Source organism: Chroicocephalus ridibundus, chromosome 8 (genome assembly GCF_963924245.1).
Source record: "Chroicocephalus ridibundus chromosome 8, bChrRid1.1, whole genome shotgun sequence".
Lineage (NCBI taxonomy): Eukaryota > Metazoa > Chordata > Aves > Charadriiformes > Laridae > Chroicocephalus > Chroicocephalus ridibundus.
Genome location: NC_086291.1, coordinates 7539318 through 7558575, shown reverse-complemented (window position 1 = coordinate 7558575; position 19258 = coordinate 7539318). Strand labels below are relative to the sequence as shown.

The following is a 19258-nucleotide window of genomic DNA, read 5'->3' as shown; positions in this document are numbered from 1 at the left end:
CTGTGTATGCCGAAGTTCAGCAAATTCAGCCTCTGGCAAACCACGGTAAATAGAAAGCTCTTCTGTTGAGAATTTCTCATTGAGAATGCTCTGCCTACAGACAGCCCTTTCACAGTTAAGCCAAAAGGTTTTTTGCACAAGCTCTTTGCGTAGTTTCATCTCTTGTGGCATAATACAGTCAAAATAGTGCTCTGAGATAATAAAGCTCCGGTCCAACTACAGCTTTAAATGGTAGTACTAGTAATGTTCTGGCACCATCTGATGTTTTTTGTTTTGCTTGCCTGGGTATAATCTCTAGGCAGCCACGCTTTGTTTAGTCAGTGAAACTAAAGTAGAAAACAGACTACTAAGGTCATATGCAGCTTGAAAAAGAATGTTATCAAAATTAACAAGCCGGGTTTCAAGACTGAATTGTGCATTAGCTAGATTAAACTGGTAACACCACTCATAAACACACCACCAGGTGACTCCAAAGGGTATTAGAAAGTCAACACTATAAATTCCACTTGGTAACAAACTAGTAAGCAATACGACACGTGAAATGGGAAGATGAATTGAAATATATCAGTATTTCTTGTTTTCTAGAATCAAACACAGAAGCTCTACCTTTGAGTGTTTCTTTTTCCCTAAAGGGCTAACTGGTGTGATTTTTCTATTAAAATGCGTTTGACTTGGTATAAAGTTGCAGTGTTGTTAGACACTAGACCTACTTCAGCCCTACGATAAAAGGATTTCTATAATAAAATCATAAAAAGAAAAAACCCACAAGTTTATATTTGGTGGGAAAATAAAAGGAAAAAAATTATTCAATGAATACTGCAAAGATTGCACAACAAACACAAACCTGATGATAAAAGCACTACTTCAGCTGCTATATTGTTGATCCCTAGGAAGGAACATGACTATCTCCATGGGTCCTTTGAAGTTTTTCTGTTAAAGTACAACTGAAGTTATGTACTTATGTCGGAGAAGACCAGTGCCAAAGAACATGCCTTGCACAGAACAACAGATTTACAATTGTCCATAGCTCCTAGGGAATTCATTCCACATTCTTGGATCAGTCCACAGGAAAACTGTGCCCCATTTAAATAAGGCTTACCCTTAAAAGGTTACCTTAAGTCACGAATGTTTTTTTATACGCTTTGGCCCCATGGCCCCCTCAGGAGAAGACCCGGGCCCTTGGACTCGACCGGCAAAGCCCCACAGCCGCTTCGCAGAGGCAAACAGAGAGGCAGAGGAGACGAGCACAACAGCGAGGGAAATTAAAAGGCGCCGTGGTGCCAAGTATTTTACGGTACAGGGTAACGCCCTCCCGCCCTCACACAACTGAGGGCAACATGCCACGGCCAACATGCCACTGCCACCCCACCACCTCCACGGCCCGCCCTCCTTCTCTCCTTCCTCCCCTGAGCCGTGAGGGGAAGCCCCGCCATCTCGGGGACCGGCTCCCTCGGGGGGGAACCGGCTCCCTCAGGTACCACCCACACCCCCGCCTCCTCCCGCTCCCCTCACCACACCACACGCCGCCCCACCTCCCGACGCCCGTCCCCGCTGCGCGCGCAAGCCACGCCCCCTGCCCGCCCGCCCCGCCGGGGCAGTGTGGCTCGAGGCCCCGCCCCCTCGCTGCGTGCCCCGCCCCCTCCCCTCCTGGCGGCCGCCCTGCCGCTGCCCGGCTCCCCTCACCGAGCGGGCGGTGCGCGTGGCGGCGGTGCCGGTTCGGTGCCTAAGATGGCGTCTATCATGGAGGGCCCGCTGAGCAAATGGACCAATGTCATGAAGGGCTGGCAGTACCGCTGGTTCGTGCTGGACTACAACGCCGGGCTCCTCTCCTACTACACGGTGAGGGGCAGCGGCGGGCCGGGCGGGCGAGGAGCCGAGAGACCGGCTGAGGCGCAGGGTGGGGGTGGGGAGGGGACTCGGGGCGGGGTTACCGCTCAGCTGGCCAATGGGGAAGGAGGAGGCGGCGGGAGCAGCCAATGGGATGGGCCCTGCGGGGAGATTGATGGGTGGGGGCGAGAGGCGTTGTTATTGTTGGCGGCCGGCGCGGGAGGGGGGGCGGCGGCTCCGGGGCGGGGTCGTTGGGCGGGAGCGGCCGTTGCCCCCGGCCGGGAGTTCCCGGGTGGCCGGTGGGGTCTCGGAAGCCGTAGGTGGCTCCCTGGGGCCTCGCGCCCACCCCCGGGCGGGTGGCGGACCCCTCTGTCCTCGGGGGAGCGGCGCCGGCCCGGAGCCGTGCTGGGCGATGGCCGCGGGCTCCCGCTGCCTTCGCGCCCCGCTGACCGCCCGGCGGGAACTTGGCCGCTCCGCCCGGGCGGCGGGCCCGGGAGGCTGTCGCCTTGCCGGGCGGCCCGCCCGCCTCACGAACGACTGCGCCGAGCGGCGAGGCGATCTCCTCCGGCACCCAGCGGCCGCGGAGCCGCCGCTGTGCACGGCGGGGCCGGTGACTCTGCGGCCGGGCCAGTGTCTTGGCCGCCGGTCGCTCCCCAGTTCGGGACTGACTTTCCCGTTTCCGTTGAGGACTTCCTACTTTCAAGCCCAAACTTTAAAAGTGCAGTGTATAAAGAAACAGTGATGTTTTCCTCGACTCTTTTTTTTTTTTTTTTTTCCTCTTGTGACAGATCCTGTCTTGCTCACTTGTTCAGCTTCTTACGTAAAAATGTGAATTAAGTTACGTTTTACCAGTGCAAATTCATTTTTTCAAGGATATGCCCTTAAATGAGAAGGCTGACTGGCTGAAAGGCGTGCACGCCACAGTTAAGTTTTCTTAGCATGGAGTAATTGCTGTTAGAGTGCCTGTGTATATAAGACACACATTTAACCTGTTGTAAATTGTAATAGATTTACAGCAAATAACTTAACTTGGAGTATCTTGCTGTCTGTGAAGGTATATTCATACAGAAGCATTGCATATAAATCTTTTTTTTCCCTAAATCTGGATTTCCAGCCCTACTGGGTGGGAGCTCATCTCTCCAGACCTAGGAGTTTATAAGGCTCTTGGCATAAAACAGTTACAGACTCTCAATTTTAGTTCATGTAGGTTCAAAATCCCTCACCAGGAATATGGATGAAAAAAGTGCTTTTACAGTTGCTTTTTAATGGCTGTTCAAATGTCAGTTGTTTGAGATGAATTAGTGAGTGTAGTCTAAGTGGAGGTCCAAGGTGCAAAGTCATTTAATGCTCAGCTACAGAAATAGAAACATTTGCTGATGACTAGTGCATATAATAATAATTCTGGTTGTTGCAGTGACTTTCATTCTATGGTCTTCACCTGTCTAAGAAAAGTCAGTTCTTATATTTCACTATTTCCTGTGATTGGATATCCCTACATATGCATTACACTTTTATTTTGTATAATGTTATTATAATGACTTTTAGTGCAGAAATTTAAAAATCCTTTTTTAAACTACCCTGAAAAATTCAAGTTGGGATCAAGAAATCAAATCACGTTCTCTGCTTTGTGTGCCTTTACCACTAAGAAACTCCTGCAGCTAACGTTTATTTTAGAATGCTTCCTTTATCCATGTGCTTTTACGCACGTATATCTGTAAAGTACGTTATGCCATTCTCTAGACATCTGAATTCATTCTTGTACCTAAGGGTATGTATCATGTTGAATTCAAGCTGGGGAAAGACTGGCTGCCAAAAAGAGCTGATCCTTCAGCACGGATGCTTCTTCATGTGTGCTGTCGTGATTACTCACAGGGCTGGAGGGGCAGTTGGAACATGGGTTTGAAAGATAGTTCAGATCAAGTCCCAGTTGACCGCATGCCTCCCAAGTACTAATATTAGCACTGAGAAGGTAGTGGGATACTCTTTCTTTCAGCTGTATCTTTAGTTTTAGAGTGGTGAGTCCTGAATGGTAGTTTATAAGACTGTGGTACATAAGCAACATTAAATTGGAATATTGGCAGGTGTGGGGGCTTTATGTATGTGGGAAAATGGCCTGTTGTGATTCTCTACGTGCAGACTTGTATTTTGAATTAAAGGCTCACCTATGTGATCAGGTACGTAGCGTCGTGTACTCTGTTCCCTCTGGGCCAGTTTCAGTCTGAAGCAATATAATAGACAAGCCTTGCTCTGCTTGTCTAAGTGCAGCTGAACGATTTTCAGCCTGAAACTGGCCCTTCCCTCTGAGCGTAAGGCGTGGGTGGGGTAGGTGGAGGTTGTTTCGCCATGACTGTGTAGACATGCAGTTTGTGAAGAGTTTTGCTGATAGGAGAGATTACAGTTAACTGATCAGCTTTTACCTGCTCATCACCTCTCGCAGACTCCTTAGCCCATTTCAATCCCGAAAATTGCGCATGCAGGAGACACTTTCTCCAGTTGATCCAATAGCCAATTAACCTTTGGCAGAGGAGCTGTGGAAAACTGCAGGGTAATAACTTCTGATCCAGCTGAACTTTCCATCAGAGCTAGATCTGGAAACATACATCTCTTGCACTGTTGTATTTAGTCTTAAAATAGACTGCAGAAAAGTACTGTTAATGTGGAATAAACATTCAGACAGAGTTAGTATGCAATAGTATTGCACTTGTGGAAAAAAAAAAAAGCACCTAAATTAGTATGCTTTATCTTTTGGTAAAATGAGTAGATGTTATCCTAAATATGTTTTGGATACATACATCAGAAGCAAATGCATTCAATTAAGTTTACATTTCTGACATGATTAGAACTTTCAAGGAGCAAGGCAGAAGATTTTGTATCATCTGAGTCAGGAAAAAAAAAGAATTTAACGTTCATGCTTATTTCTGTTTTCATTTGTGTATTCCTTCCACTCTACTTAGGTGTATTGCAGTGCACCACACTAGTCGTACTTATTTGCAAGTGTGAATGCAAATGTTTCTTACATGCATTTCCAAGTTGTTTTATGAAGGTTTTTTAGAATGCCAAATTGTTTGCTTTTTTCCCACTTCTTCTGTAGTTTGTGGGTTTTTTTCTCTTTCAGAATAGAAAAGTACATCCTCAAATTTGCTTATAATTACATTTGTTTAAATTTCTTTATGAATTATGTGTTTCAGAGAGTATCATCTGGACTTATCCAGATTCTGCCTGTATGTGGTTTTGCTTGAGTAAATTATTGTCTGATATCAGTAAATGGCTACTTTTTTTCTTTTTTTTTTTTTTTTTTTGAAGAGCAAAATATGACCTAAATGACCGTGTACCATTTGGGATCAGTTTGACCAATGGTTTGACAAATTACTTCTTTTTTCCCCTTCAGTATTCTTTGATTTGTGAATCCACCAATGCTTTCTCTTGAAGGTATAGCAAATGCAAGTCTACTGAAGCATTGTGTTTTTCAGTGTGTAGTTGGCTGCACTGACAATATTTAACGGAGAAGTCTCGAAATGGCTCATTTCTGCCTTCTCCTGGAACAGGACCTGTAAAGTTGTTCCGTGAGCTGGATTACAGCTGAAAAATAACTTTCTCCTGATATATTTTTTCAGCTGAATTTGTTCTGTTGTTTGTTTTCTGCATGTTTGTATAAAAATGTATGTTGGCATTGTACTGGGAGATAGAATGAAGACAAAGAAATGGCTAGGGAGGAAGAGGGAGTTGAACGCAATTTGCTTTTTGTTTGTGTTTTCTGGCAGAAGTACTGTCTTAAATACACATCAGCTATTGCCTTGATTACCCTTGGGAATCATGTAGAAATAATCCAGAGAACCCCTCAAGGTTGAAAATCTGATTGAAATTCTTGTTTTGAGTGTACTCTTTAAATAAATATTTTAATTGTATGATAAATTGAAAGCAGAACGGGCATAGCTGTGCAAACAATGCTAAAACCAGGGCCAGGAGATAGGAAGGTCAGTTCCTTAAAGTATTTTAAAACTTTGTGGGTTTTTTACATATGGTGGTATTGAAAGGAGAACTGTTCAAAGTGTTGTAGACTTAAACAGCTGGCTTGTATAGCGAATGAGGGTAGCAAGAAAAAATTGTTGTGTATGACAACTTCATGGCGTGTGTTCTTGAAACAAAACTGTGTAGCCTCTCATCGTCTTAAAGGTTCTTGCACTAATAAATGCATAAAGAATATATTTCAGTGCTTAGATATCCCGTTGTTGTTTTGTTAATCATTCCATCAAACTACTTTTAAAAACATATGCTGGTTGAATGCAAAATCTGTGTGAAAACAGCCGTTGTGAGGAAGCAGTTGTGGTGTAAAAATATTTTTCCCCTAATGCTTTTTAAAGCTTGCTGCTAGTTAGCAGCTTTAATTCTGGTTGTACCGTCTTGAACTACTTGTGGATTGTACAATCCAGATATTGAGGAGGGGGACTCAAATTTTGCAATAGTTTCATGAACCTTTGGTGGTGAACTGAAAACAAATCTCATGAACTTGAGTTCAAATGATGCCTTTGAAGCTGGAGTCATGGCTCAGTGCCCCGATGGTAGAGACTTTCAGTTGAACGTGTTTTCCTGCTTTCTCCAAATACAGTTTCTCAATCAACAGCTGTGTGCAAAAATCCGAAGGACACAGGAAAAAACCATCTGCTTTTGCACAAACATTCCCTTTGAGGTCTCTGAGGTGACACTTTTTCCTGTAATAATTTGATCTGTCACATGCCCTACAAACATGTGCTCAGCCAGTCTGATGAAAACAGACAAAACCATAAGCAAACCAGGTATAATAAGAAAAAGAATTCTGAACTTGCAGGCACACGATAAAAAATATTGATGGCTATTACGCAACACTAAATTGAATTTTGTACATAGTTTTAACTTTCTGTGACAGGTTTTGATGCACTGAATAGATTGTTATAGGATTATAATTTAAAGATTTCACTCCTCTTTAGTAGTTAGGGTACGGGTCTGGTTTTAGGTCTTCCAATACCTGATCACCACTTTGCAGCGTGCGTCCGTGGCATTTCTCATCCCATATAAACCTATTGTGCCTGTTCAGATTCGTTCAAAGATGTTTGATAGGTTAATTTTGTACTGCACGTCAGCTGTCCTCTCAAAGCCGGCCGTGTTGTCTGCGCCATTAACTTGATGGAGTGTAGTTGGGTGCTCATGTAGGATCTGTATCAAGATCAGTTTGGCCAATCAGTAGAGTAGAGGTCATGTGCTAATTGTAGATCCAAAGAAAAACAGCTCAGTACTAAATATGTTCACTTACCCACAAAATCTCATCCGGTGCATGTTTTTTGTATTTTATTAGGTGTGCAAAATAAAACCAGTAGCATCTAGAGAATCAAATTTTGTTGTTGTTAGGTTACAACTTTGTTTAAGATTTCTAGCTATTTAAAAATCTTTCCTCAATGCGGGTTGGGAATGGAGTAGTTAAACTGAGTCTAATGAGCTAATGAACTGTCGGGTGAGAGAGACAATTTAGTGAATAAGCTTTATTTAAAATAACTTAGAATTATACAGTATGAACTTTTAATAGCAATTACGGTATTTAGAAATTTGAAAAGATCAACATGGTGGTCAGATAGCCAGTCTGATACAATCGGATACAGGCTGTTTAGTCTGTAGCTGTCGCTTCTTGGAGAAGAGGCCGAAGGGAAGGTCCTATGATTGTGCCCTGTCTTTTACACCTGGATCCAGTTAAGGCCTTTCATGTCTTAATTTCCTGTAGGATTCTCTAAGCAGTGTAATGCTTTTCTTTGTCAGGAACCATAAATTGTTGCCTTACCTTTTTCAGATATACATGGCATCTATTGGCATCCTCGGTTACTGCTGCAGTGGTTTGGTTCCTGCTGTATGGCTGCATCCACAAAAGTCAAAGCTTTAGCTACAGGAACCACGTGGCTGTTAGATGCTGTCCCTGTGCTCAAGGAGGTCCTCTGAGACTGGGCTATGCCTTGCAAGGCAGCGAGAGGAATGGTGGGCTGGGAACAGCACGTAAAGTTTTTAGATTGTTTTATTTCTGCTTGAAAAAGGAGGGTTGCCGTAGCATTTGATGACGACCATAACTATTATGGAAAGTGGTCCAAACTAAAGCCCCTCCTGTAGATTTAGTTAAACTGAAAAAAATCACTATTTATAAATACAGCTTGTTCCAGGTTCTTCGTCCCTAACGGGAAATAAATGTCGTAAGTGGTTTTGCTCATCTGTGTACTTATGTTAGAGATTTCCTTGACAGCCCTGTGTGAGTCAGAAATGTACCTCTTCAAGTTCTGTGCGCTTCTGCGCAAGCAGAACTCCTGCCTGAGAGCTGTTGGAGGCAGACGGCAGCTGGCTTTTATATTGAAATCTTAAACTTAAACTGAAATCTTAAACAAAAATAATTGTAGTTCTAAAGATGAAGGAGGGCTGGGGGCCTAAGGGGGGTGAGGATTTTAATTTTGTCTTGCTTTGTTTTTTTGAATAGACCCAGTTATTATTTTCATTTCTCTAAGAAGTTGTAGGTTGCCTGAAATGCCTTATGTTAGATCAGTTCTGTATTTGATCAGCTTCACTGTGTGGATGTAAAAAAGAAACCAATGAAGGCCATATTGTTTTGGGAGATTCCTATATTCCCTCTGCAGTAATACTGTATAGCTTTGTTCATTTTAACAAAGTTTTATTTGAGTTTCAGCTGAAATTTATCCGTGTTGCTGTCTGCTTGTAACCTGTTCAAGTCCATTATCATCAAAATCAGTACTCTGTGTATTAAAAGTTTATTGAAAATGTCATTTTGTCTGGTTATAAAACTGATCCCTGAAAAAAAGATAGCTGCATATTAAAACTTTAAATATAAAAAGAAAGTAAAATGTGACTTTTTTATTAGCCATTCAGAGATGCCTTTCTGCTGTATGAAATTTTGTTCAGTGAAATGGAATCATTCCTCCAAACGGTTATGTGATGGCTTTATTTATCCAGGAATACTTGACCAAGTATAGGATGTGTTGGATACATGTGCCTAATTTAAACAAAAAGGGTAAAACATAATGCTCTAAGGGGAAGCTGAAGCTGTCTGAATTGTATTTTTTATAAAATCTTGCTTTGGGGGGGGAGGGCAAATCTAAAATGTGATCAGAGTTAGGTTTTAAAGTACTATCCTGCAGCTATCAGTAAAAGATTTGCTGTATTCCGATCAGAGAATACAGCACTATGTGCAATGATAGCTGCATGCTTTAGTGCACAGGGAGTTCAGATACGGGAATGATAGGAGCTTTATTCTGCTTAGGTAGGATGAATTAGATTTACCGCTTCATTATAATTGGTATTAGCCAATTAAAGCTCTGTCTGAAGATGAGAAAATTGTAAGTATATAGGACCACACTCTGAACCTGCGATTTATCTTGTGAATCTTTTTGCAGACTAAGGACATTATAATGTTTAAACTTAATTTCCATTCCATTAAAATGTGGTGTACAAGGAAAAGGAAGGCTTTTACAGTGTCTTTTGCAGTTGAATTGATAGCCAATCTGCACAGCGCAAATCAGGGTTGTTGGGATTCTGCCCTCCCTCGCACTAGAATTAGCTCTCGTCTTCCCTGCTCTTACCTGGTTGAGGGGTCCAAACCCAACCAAAATGAATGTCTCTTCTACCTCTTCGTTTTGTCTGAGTTGGTTCCCAGTCTGTGCCCAGCACGGCGAGCTGGGAGCGCTTGGCCGGAGGGCCTGGAGTGTGTCATCCCGACAGTCGGACCCCATGGGCTTCTTTCAGCTGCCGCAGAGTTGCATCCTCAGTCCAGATATTTTCTTTCCTGCTGAGATTATGCGAATGTTTCTGCTCGAATCCACCAGAGGGAGTAGTAAGCTCTCAGTAGCATCCTCCTATTTTAAGAGAACTCTCCAGGCAGTGAATATAAAAAATATGTTTAGTGAGGTGTGTCCCAAGTACATACAATTTCTGATGGAAAATTATTGGAGTCTCTTTGTTTCTGGATCCTTTCCTAGTTTTGAGCTTAAAAAAAAAAACCCAAAACCAAAAAAAACCCAAAAACACTTCAAAAAAATCTTCCCCATGTAGAAGTTTTCATTCAGGAAATCTACGAAGAAATGACATATCTGTAGAATACATTATGGTTGCACTGCTGGTCTTTAGCTCCATTTCATTTTGACCAGCTAACCTGTATTGATGTGAAAACAAGTCTATTAATACCGATGGTTTCTAACATTCAGAAGATGACTCTGACAAATTAGAGACTGAATCGAGTGAGAGATCTGCAAAAACGTAACTTTATTTGAAACTCTTGACTGCTATATTTTCCAATTATCTTTAATGAATGGGACTTGCTGTGACTGCTTTGTGCTTTCCTTGTAGCTATATCTCAAATATGTAGCAGACGAAGAATAATTTGTTGCTGTTTTTTTCTGTGTGTGTTAAGACTGATAGTTCTGGTTCCTGTCTTTTCCCCCCTTGATATCAACAAGATTACAACAAGATTTCACTGGGTCCAGTGAAAATAGGGCTGGTCATAATTACATCAATACATTGTCTAGTGGAAGCGTTAAGATACTGTTAGAAAGAAGTGGATATTTCAGAAGATGACAGCAAGAGAACCTGTTTATGGGACACAAGCGATAGCTTGTGTTTTGTGACCTGAAAGAATGCAGTTTGAATATTTGGATGGTAGGAGAGAAGGAGTTGCATTAGACAAGACCGTTGCAGATAAGGCTACAATGGCATGTAATGTATCATTTAAAAACCAAAAAGTGTGTGTGCGTGTAGTTGAAAACCAGAAGATGTTTTGCATCTATCAGAAAACTGAGCATTCAGGATGACCAAAATGTTCTCTTTTTTTCTTTATCTTAAAGAGTTTATGTGTACGCTAGTTGGGCTTGCCACTATTGCCCAATAACACTTACGACATTGGCAGAAAGTTACTGACAAATCTACCTGGGTCAGTGCTGGGGGTAACTGAAGGTTCAAAGTGTCACAGTTTCAAGGTAGAAGTGAGTTGGCTGTTTAGAGTTGCCTGTTTGGGGTGTTCGGGTTTTTTCCCCTCGAATTCCCTTGTCAGTGCTTCAGAGAGATTCAGTAATTTAGCTGCAAGGTGGGCTGGTCTACAGGTTTGGGCACTGGTTATGGACATAGGAATCCTGTTTTCTGGTCTGGGCTCTTACTGATTAAATGGCTGTAAATATAACTTTTCTAACTGTTGTAATGAAAGCAGGCTGTACTATCTAGGAAGTAGACAGAGAAACCTATCTAAACGTGAAATTTGTATCTGTATGAAAAGGGCTATGAATCTGGGAAACTTTCTGATAAAGGTATAATTTCATCTGTACAACTCTGCCTGCGCAGTTGGATTTTGTTATATGGACACTTTTGAGAGCAGGAGAGAAAGAGGGAGGTGTAAATCACTATACTGCCCATTTTTAATATTTTCTAATTCCTTTCTTCCTCACTTCTTTTTACTTTCTGTAAAGGTGTGGACTGCATCTTCTAAGTATTTCTTCAAGGTATCTATGAAACTTCTTGAAGTGGGACATTGTAATCTTATTTTTTGAAGGATTATTTTTTCATACCATGGTTGCGTACTTTCTTTTGTGTGAGAACTAACCTCCTATTTTGTAACAGAAGTTGCATCTCGTTTCATCAGTCAATAAAACATTATACAAAAATGCTTCATTCTTTTCTCAGTTGCTTTCTTTATACAGTTCCTACTGTTAATGCAGTGATCTGTTTTTTTCTGTTTCAGTCAAAAGACAAAATGATGAGAGGATCGCGCCGAGGGTGTGTTAGGCTCAGAGTAAGTGTTGTTTTATTCCATACTTAATGACTTACTGTCTATAATATGGCCTAATGGAGAGAACTGCAAGGAGACTTTTGAGGTTTGGGCTCTATTCCTGACTCAGCGAAGTACTGAAATAGTGAAAGTATTTAAAGAAAGAAAACATTAGAGGTCAAGTGACATGCTGGGCTAATTACATTCTATTATTTTATATATCGTATAAAAGCATTATACATTTTATACATGGTATAAAAAAGCATTATATGACAGTAAGATGGGTTAGTATTAGCACATTATGAAAAAGTTGCTTTTTGCAGTTCTCATTTCTTTGCGTGGAGATATGTATGTGTGTACATATATGTTCTGTACCTAAAGAACTCATTGCAATGATTTGCTTCTGATTTGCCTTTATTCTTTTGCTGTGCCCTCCATTCTGCCGGTTTGGACACTTTAGGTCTGACACTTGGCTGTGCTTGAGCTTAGGAGGACTGGAAAGGGAAGGTAGAACACGGCAGGCAAAGTTTTTGAAATATCAGCTGGTGGAGGTACAAAATGGGGAAAGAGAGGTAAGAAGATGCAGTGTGGGGAAGGTGAAAGTTGCCTGTTTGAGGCACTCCGGTTTGGGACATTTAACTTGAATGCTGCTGTTGTAGCTTGAAGTGACAGTACTGAAGTGAGCTGGGAATGCAGCGATGTCTTTACACATGCCCAGTTTCTACCTTGTCATCCTTCTATATTTTTTCCCATTTCTTGTGGAATCTCTGGTTCCAGTATGCAGCAATCTTGTGAAGAGCTGATGTAAATAGGGGGAAGGAGTCAGGAGAGTAATGGGTGTGAGTGGGAGCAGTTTGAGGAGTCTTGAAAGAAGTCTAGGGAAGGTGAGCTGTTGTCTGACACCTCTGCTTCTTCGAGCTGTTACTCCTTCCTAGTCTTTCTGTGGGCCCAATAAAGGGGTACCGGTAACCTTTTGGGACTCATACAGAGAATCTCCATTTACCTGGATTCCAGATTACTTTTTTGCACTTTATCTTGTTTAACGTATTGATATCTTAATTTAAATTTTTTTACGGGTAATATAAACTCAAGACACTGTCTAGAACATTACATTCCCAAAGATTAATGAGGATGATTTTTGCACTGTGTAGAAAAATTTAGTCAGAAAAATCATGCCTGCTTTAATAGCGTTGTGAGCCTGTCGATGTGGAGGTTGGCCTCAGCCTGTCAGTTTAGGAAATATTAAAAGTGAACAATCTGTTCAATATTGCATGATCCATCTTTATACGTATTTAACATAAAACAATCCCTTTCTTTTCCCCCACCTGCCACTCTTCCACCCCAAATTACTCTTTGGAATTTTCTGAAGATTTGCTGTATCCCCCATCCTTTCTCTGAATGTGTGTGGTGCTTTTTTTGCGAGGGAGGAAGGAATCTTTTCTTTTTTCTGCTTTTGTAAAGCAGCTCTTCTGGCAGATGACAGTGATACTGATAACTGAACAGATGGGCTTCTGCAGTCTGAAATTCTATCAAAGAGGTTTTCTGTTTAGAGTAATTGTTGATTTGTAACTGTAGGTGTGAACATAAACACACATGTAATTTAAGCAATTTGGCTAAAATACTTCCTTTTTTCTTGAATGGATTTTTAAAAGCTTGTTCCTCGCCTCTTTGCTCTTGATACCCATGTTTCCCAGGCCTGAAGTTTCACCTTCAAATTCTTTTGTTGACTGTGACAGTGTATCTAGGAAGGTGTGTTCATAGAGGAATCTATGTCATCTGTACTATGCTTAGGTTTTCTGGTGTATACACTTAAACTTTCACACTCTAGTGTTTCTTGTGCATATGTGTGATCTGCACAACAACAGAAGCATCTTCTATGCTTACGCTCAGGACCTTTTGGCTCCACATTGCAATTAGAGTGTGTGCACTTTATGTAGCTTTGTGCTGAGATCACGCAGTGATGTGCTCTTCTTGCTCCTCAGGTTCCTCCCACCACTTAGGGTGGAGGCAGGACTTAGCTGTCCTAGTCTGCCCTTTTTAGCCTTCTGTTAGTTTTACCTATATTCTCTGAGGAGGGTATCTTTGTCATGTTCTTGGTGTCTGACTTAACAGATTTTGACAGAGCTGGTGAGGAGAAGGCGGACCGTGATTTTGTACAACTTGCTGTGATTTATTCGGATTTATTGTGTAGCAAAATGTGTACTTAAAGTGCTAGACATTTTTTGTCTATCAGTCTGTTAAAAAAAATATAAAATCATTCTGGCAAACTGAATCTGGCCCATTGTGTCATATCACTGGTGCACTGCATGATTACCAGATAGTCTCTGAATGTAATGGCTAGTCATCTGGTTTTTGTTATGTCCTTGCACTAAAAGTATTCAGAATTATACAGGTTTCGTTTTACTTTTGGGGGGCTTCTTTTGCAGTGATCACAGAGCTGTCCTTGAAAAGTCTATGGAAGATACTATTTTGGAGAAGTTAAATGGTACATTTTTGGCTGTGGAGGGGAAGAAAAACAGTTTGGAGCTATCCTTTCCCGCTGTATAACCTTGAATTACATATGGTTGGTGCTATTCTAAAATAGGACCCATTCCTTCCACTGTGTCTTATGTGGCCCAGCATAGTCCCAGCCACACATGAGCTGGTACCATTGGCCAGAAACCTCATATAGGGGCTGTGAAGAATGTGTGTGAACAGGATTGTTTCAGATCCCTAAGTCTGAACCAAAACAATTCTTATGTTTTGGCCAGCCTGATATTTACCTAACCCCCTGCTCTGCCTTTGCTGTATCATACTTGCCTGAATGAAATGAAGCTGTTGTTGGAATTGACTCACAAGTGCTTGTACTACTGTTACTTGCTGTTTACTCTGACTGTAAGGGCAGAATTTACCCTTTACATATGTGTGTCTTCCAGTGATGTTTGTGGGAGGGGGACGGATAAACCAGATCCTGATGCTGTGTCTCCTGGAGGAGGAGAAGGGAAACTGAGTAAATCCATTGGTGATTTTTGAACTAAATGTTATAATTTCTTGGAGTTGGCAGAGACACGGAATGGTACTTTTCAAGGGTCGTCTTCTCCTGGGTAAAAAACTGTGTTATTTATTAAGTGTTTGGTGGGGGCAGGAATGAAGAAGATGCAGATAGATTTGTAAATAGCTGAGCACAGATGGCCTTTAACTCTACAATTTATTTGCATTCCTTCAAGTAATTCATGAGGAATTAGAAGACAAAGCTAGCTGCTTTTGATATATCCCGTTGACTTACTGTTAATATTTACTTAGGGACTGAAAATTAGATCATGCAGTGTACCAGGGACATGACATGATGGGCTAAATTCATTCTGCTAGAATGATTTGTTTTTTTTATAGGCTGGGAGATAAAATCAGGTCAAGAGCTTGTTTTTGTAGAGTATCAATGAATTAGTATTTTTATATATGGAAAATATTTATAAAATACTGCTCCTCACTCTTCTTTAAAATGTAAGTTGGAATGTAGTACAAAGCTGTTTACTATAATGATGCTGTAGTGTAAAGCCACCTCCTTTACAAAAATAAAAGATGCATATTATTATCCAGAAAATCACTGTTTTACAAATAATTACTGGGTTTTTTTCTGCAGCTAAAAATTTATTCTTTTAAAGAACTGACTTGCATCCTGTAATTAAACAGAGAATCTTTCTGCTCTTTACAGTATTCGGTTTGCTTCTAGTTTGTCAATGCTTTTTAAATTCCAGTGGTGTAGTGATAGAGTGTATGCTGCTGATGTCACTGCTTGCCTTATCAGGATTTTGTTCTTTGTTTCACAGGGAGCTGTGATTGGTATAGACGATGAGGACGACAGCACCTTCACAATAACTGTTGATCAGAAAACCTTCCATTTTCAGGGTGAGCTGAAAGAAGAGATTGCTTTTTCTTATAATAGATTCCACTTGTATTTGATGGATGATTTTAAACGTTTGGCAACAGAACAGCATGAATGAGCACACTGAGAACATTCTGGATTCAGGGGTGCTGCAGGTTAGGCAGGGATTTACATCTGCAGTGGATACATGTGTGCTAGAAAGCGACTGTAGCTCTGGCAGGATTTGGAGATTAAAAATGTAAAGAATAAATCACTCAAGGGGAGAAAGTAATGGGCTTCTGATTATGGGTTTCGCTTACAAAATGTTTCTGATCATCGTTATCAAGATACAATTATGCATTTCTGTATGAAGAGAATCAAGACTGGTCTGAAGGTTGCAATTTGTATCCAAATAGAACTTAATGCTCAATTATGAGGAGACAAGAGGCAACATTTGGCTTCAAGGTGGAGCTTTGCTTCAAGATTTACCAGCTTGCATTCATTTCATCTACATTTCTGTGTCTTGTCTGCCAGTCACCATTTCTCTGCTATTATCCTTTTATTCACATTTACTAACACCAATGCCATCTGCCACTGCTATGTTTCGTCATTGCATGCTATGGTTCACCGGTAGAAAGGGTAAGGTACTATATAATTGTTATGTACTCCTTAAATTATTTTATATGCATCAGTAGAACAAAATATTGTGATAATATTGACTAGAGAACTTCTCTTTTCTGACTGTTAGAATCCTAGGGAAGTGTGATGAAAATATTTTTCAACTGACATTTGCTAGTCCTTTTGCTTTTCCTCTAAAATGTAGTGACTACATCACTTAATTGCTTTGCATAGAGCCGGAAACTGTAAATATGCAAGAGGTACATTTGCATGTAAGCAGCCGTATTTATTTATATAAACTGGAATAATTCTATAACCTATATTGTACTGTTCATATTTTTAAATCAGTGATTTGGAAATGGGAGTTATTATTAATACTGCTGTGTTTCTGAGAATATTTCTAATGATTAATATTAATTGTACACCATATTGTCACTGGCATCTGTGTTCCTTGTGCTACAGTTCTTCCTAAATGCTGCTGCTGTACTCTGGCTTTTCACTGCATTAAGCCTCATAAACATACTTCATAATGCTGAGCTCACAGTAATAGTTAAATCTACTGTTCCCAAGGATAACTGATAAAATGCAAGCTAATTGCTAGTGCAGTAATGGAATACCATACTGTGGCAGTCTTTCAGTACTATGAAGCTAAATACTGCTGAATATTTGAGAATTTGATACAGGTAAATCTAGAAATCTCTCATCTTTAGTTACTAAGATATACTTTTTTTAACGCACTGATTTCTTATATGCTATATTCTCTTTTGGGTAGTCATATGTCTTAAAAGAAGACTGATAGTATTTGATACAAGTAATGTTCTGCTCTGAGTAATATTGATAATTTTTTGAACACCAGTTTTGTCACGTAACATCTCATGCTTTGTAATCTCAATTTGTGTGCATTTCACATCAGGTCAGGATTCATGTGTGCTCCTTTAGTGTGGTACTAAGATCTTGTATGCTGTTTTTTGTGTTATGCTTTTTCAATGAGCATATTATGAAGATAACATCCCTGATATCCAGCAAACCGTAATGATAGAAGCACAGTATTAGTATATGTGGCTGTAAAGCAAAAATGTAAAAAGACAGGCAAGACATTAGTGCTGGGATATTTCAGTATAAAACAGCTCTTTGGATAATGTAAATGTATTCTCACCTCATGCAATCCTTATGTCATATATATATATATATAAATGTTTATTATATTAAATTAATTCAGTATTACACGGGCTTTAATTTATGTGAAATATAGGTCACTATCAGTCATGAATGGTGAATGGGTAATAAGGTAAATACTACAATATGTATTCTGAGACTTCATAGATTATGTAGAACAGATTCCCAGAATATTCTGGGAATAATCCAAGAAAACATACAGTATTTCTTAAAATTTCTTTCTAAGTTTTTTTTAGTACACAATCAGATAGACTTTTTGGTCATAGCCTTAAATAAATTCATCCTTTATAAAAGAAGTCTTGTACAAGAGAGGACTGCTTCAGAAATGGCAACTTTTTGAAAAGATACAATCTTTTCCTTCCTTCTTGCTGCCTGCCTTCATTCTCAAAGACAGCCAGAGATCCAAACAACATGGAGCCTAGTTGGGAGAACGACAGAACTTTAAAAATACCAAGATTTCAAAGATCCACTGACCTGTGCATAAGTTAGGGTCCCATCTGCAGTGGAACGGTTTCAGGCTGCGGAAGAAAAATGTTTTCTTGTATTCAGTCTTTAAGTACTGGTTGGTGAAGACTTGAATCTTCTTTGGTCCCAGTGAAATTTTGCTGACAGGCAGTGATAGAATTTGAATTCGGGAAAAGAAGGAAAAACTCCATACTGGGTTCATTAATTATTTCCTAATGTCAGTTGCTCAAAATTGCACATCTGTCTAACACTCCAGAGATGTAAGGAATGAGAGGAAGGGCAAATAAGTCATTTAAAGATGTCTGATCAACTTCTCTCAGGGATGTTGTTTCTATATGTGTGTGTATGTGTGTAACTGAATTTTTGAAGCGCTAAACCTCCAGCATCTCCCGCTAAGATTTGCCTGCCACTGTGTCTTGGGAAATTCTGAGTCTTTCCAGTGTGTAGTTGATATTTTCTTGCTGCCTGTGACAGTCTCCCTCTATTCTGCTTGCAAATGTGCTTCCTAGTGGCCATCTCTGCATTGAACATTAGTAAAATGTAAAAAGTTTTTATTACAAAGAAAATGTAGGCTGTGAATGATGACTGCGTACATATCAAATGGTATCCATGTACTTGGTACCTGGGTATAAAAGAGTGAAGTGAATTGAATAAATATGGGCAATAAAACAAACAGCATGTTTTGGTTTTGTGAGCTTAACTTTAGCTCTGCCAGAGTGTCCAGCAGACTTTTTCCCTTTATTTTATTGTTACGTACAGCTGTATTGATACCTGTTCACACTGGAGGGAGAAGGGGGGGTAGAATGTCCACAGAAATTTAAAAATATATTTAAAAGTAATGTATTTCATCTCCCCATTGGTCCTTGTTTGATCATATTGTACATCCAGTTTCACAGTTTGATTTTAAGGCTTCTGAATTGGGTAGATTTCCAAGCACGCCCTCATGGGTTTGTTCAGATTAGATGCAAAAATCCATTCAAGTTGCTACAAGACATTTGGGATAACAGTCTAATGTACCTTCCTGTCAGGAAGCTCTTTCTTGATAATACATTTTTTCTTGCTGTGATACACGTCCCTATTCTAAATGATCCATAATCTTCAAACACTGTGGGGTTTTGTTTTTTTCCTGCTTTTAATGTCTTCATATCATCACCTAGCTATACGCTCTTCCCATTTGGAAAGTCAGTTCTATCCTTCATATCACTTAGCTGCTCTTTCTGCTCACGAGGATGCTCGTGGCTTAAATTCAAGAGTGGGAACATGATGTTCAAGATAGTCTGTCAAGGGTATTGTATTCTTGATATTTGAATTGCTGTCTAACCTGAAGCAATAATAGCTTTATTTGGACTGAAATACTTCACTAAACACACATTGTATGCAGCAACAAGAATTCCAATTTTTAAACTACCTAAAAACCCAGCTCTCATTTTTACAGCCTGCAGCACAGTTCCTTGGAAGGCAAATCAGTCTTGTCTCCACTGTTTTCTGTATTAAAGGATTGAAAGATTGGAAGCAGTCCAGTGCATTGATCTGAGATGATTTTGCTTTAGCTTTTGTCT

General features: G+C 40.3%; 2 protein-coding genes across 5 annotated transcripts in view; one reads left to right on the top strand and one right to left on the bottom strand.

Moving 5' to 3' along the window:
- The window catches only part of EPS15 (epidermal growth factor receptor pathway substrate 15), a 74432-nt gene extending 72619 nt beyond the window's left edge, over window positions 1–1813 (bottom strand). Inside the window, exon 1 of the mRNA XM_063343099.1 lies at window positions 1684–1813. The gene's annotated coding sequence lies outside the window, so the exon portion shown is untranslated. The remainder of the gene's footprint in view (window positions 1–1683) is intronic.
- The window catches only part of OSBPL9 (oxysterol binding protein like 9), a 65622-nt gene continuing 48069 nt past the window's right edge, over window positions 1706–19258 (top strand). For 3 of the 4 annotated variants that reach the window (XR_010072168.1, XM_063343104.1, XM_063343103.1), the window contains exons 1-3: window positions 1706–1839; window positions 11573–11623; window positions 15406–15484. Coding sequence is in view for 3 of the 4 variants with exons in the window: in XM_063343104.1 (XP_063199174.1) it covers window positions 1729–1839; window positions 11573–11623; window positions 15406–15484 (241 nt within the window). In the remaining variant the exon portion in view is untranslated. Of the gene's footprint in view, window positions 1840–11572; window positions 11624–15405; window positions 15485–15588; window positions 15906–19258 lie in introns of those variants that run through there. The other variant, XM_063343105.1, reaches the window with a different exon arrangement.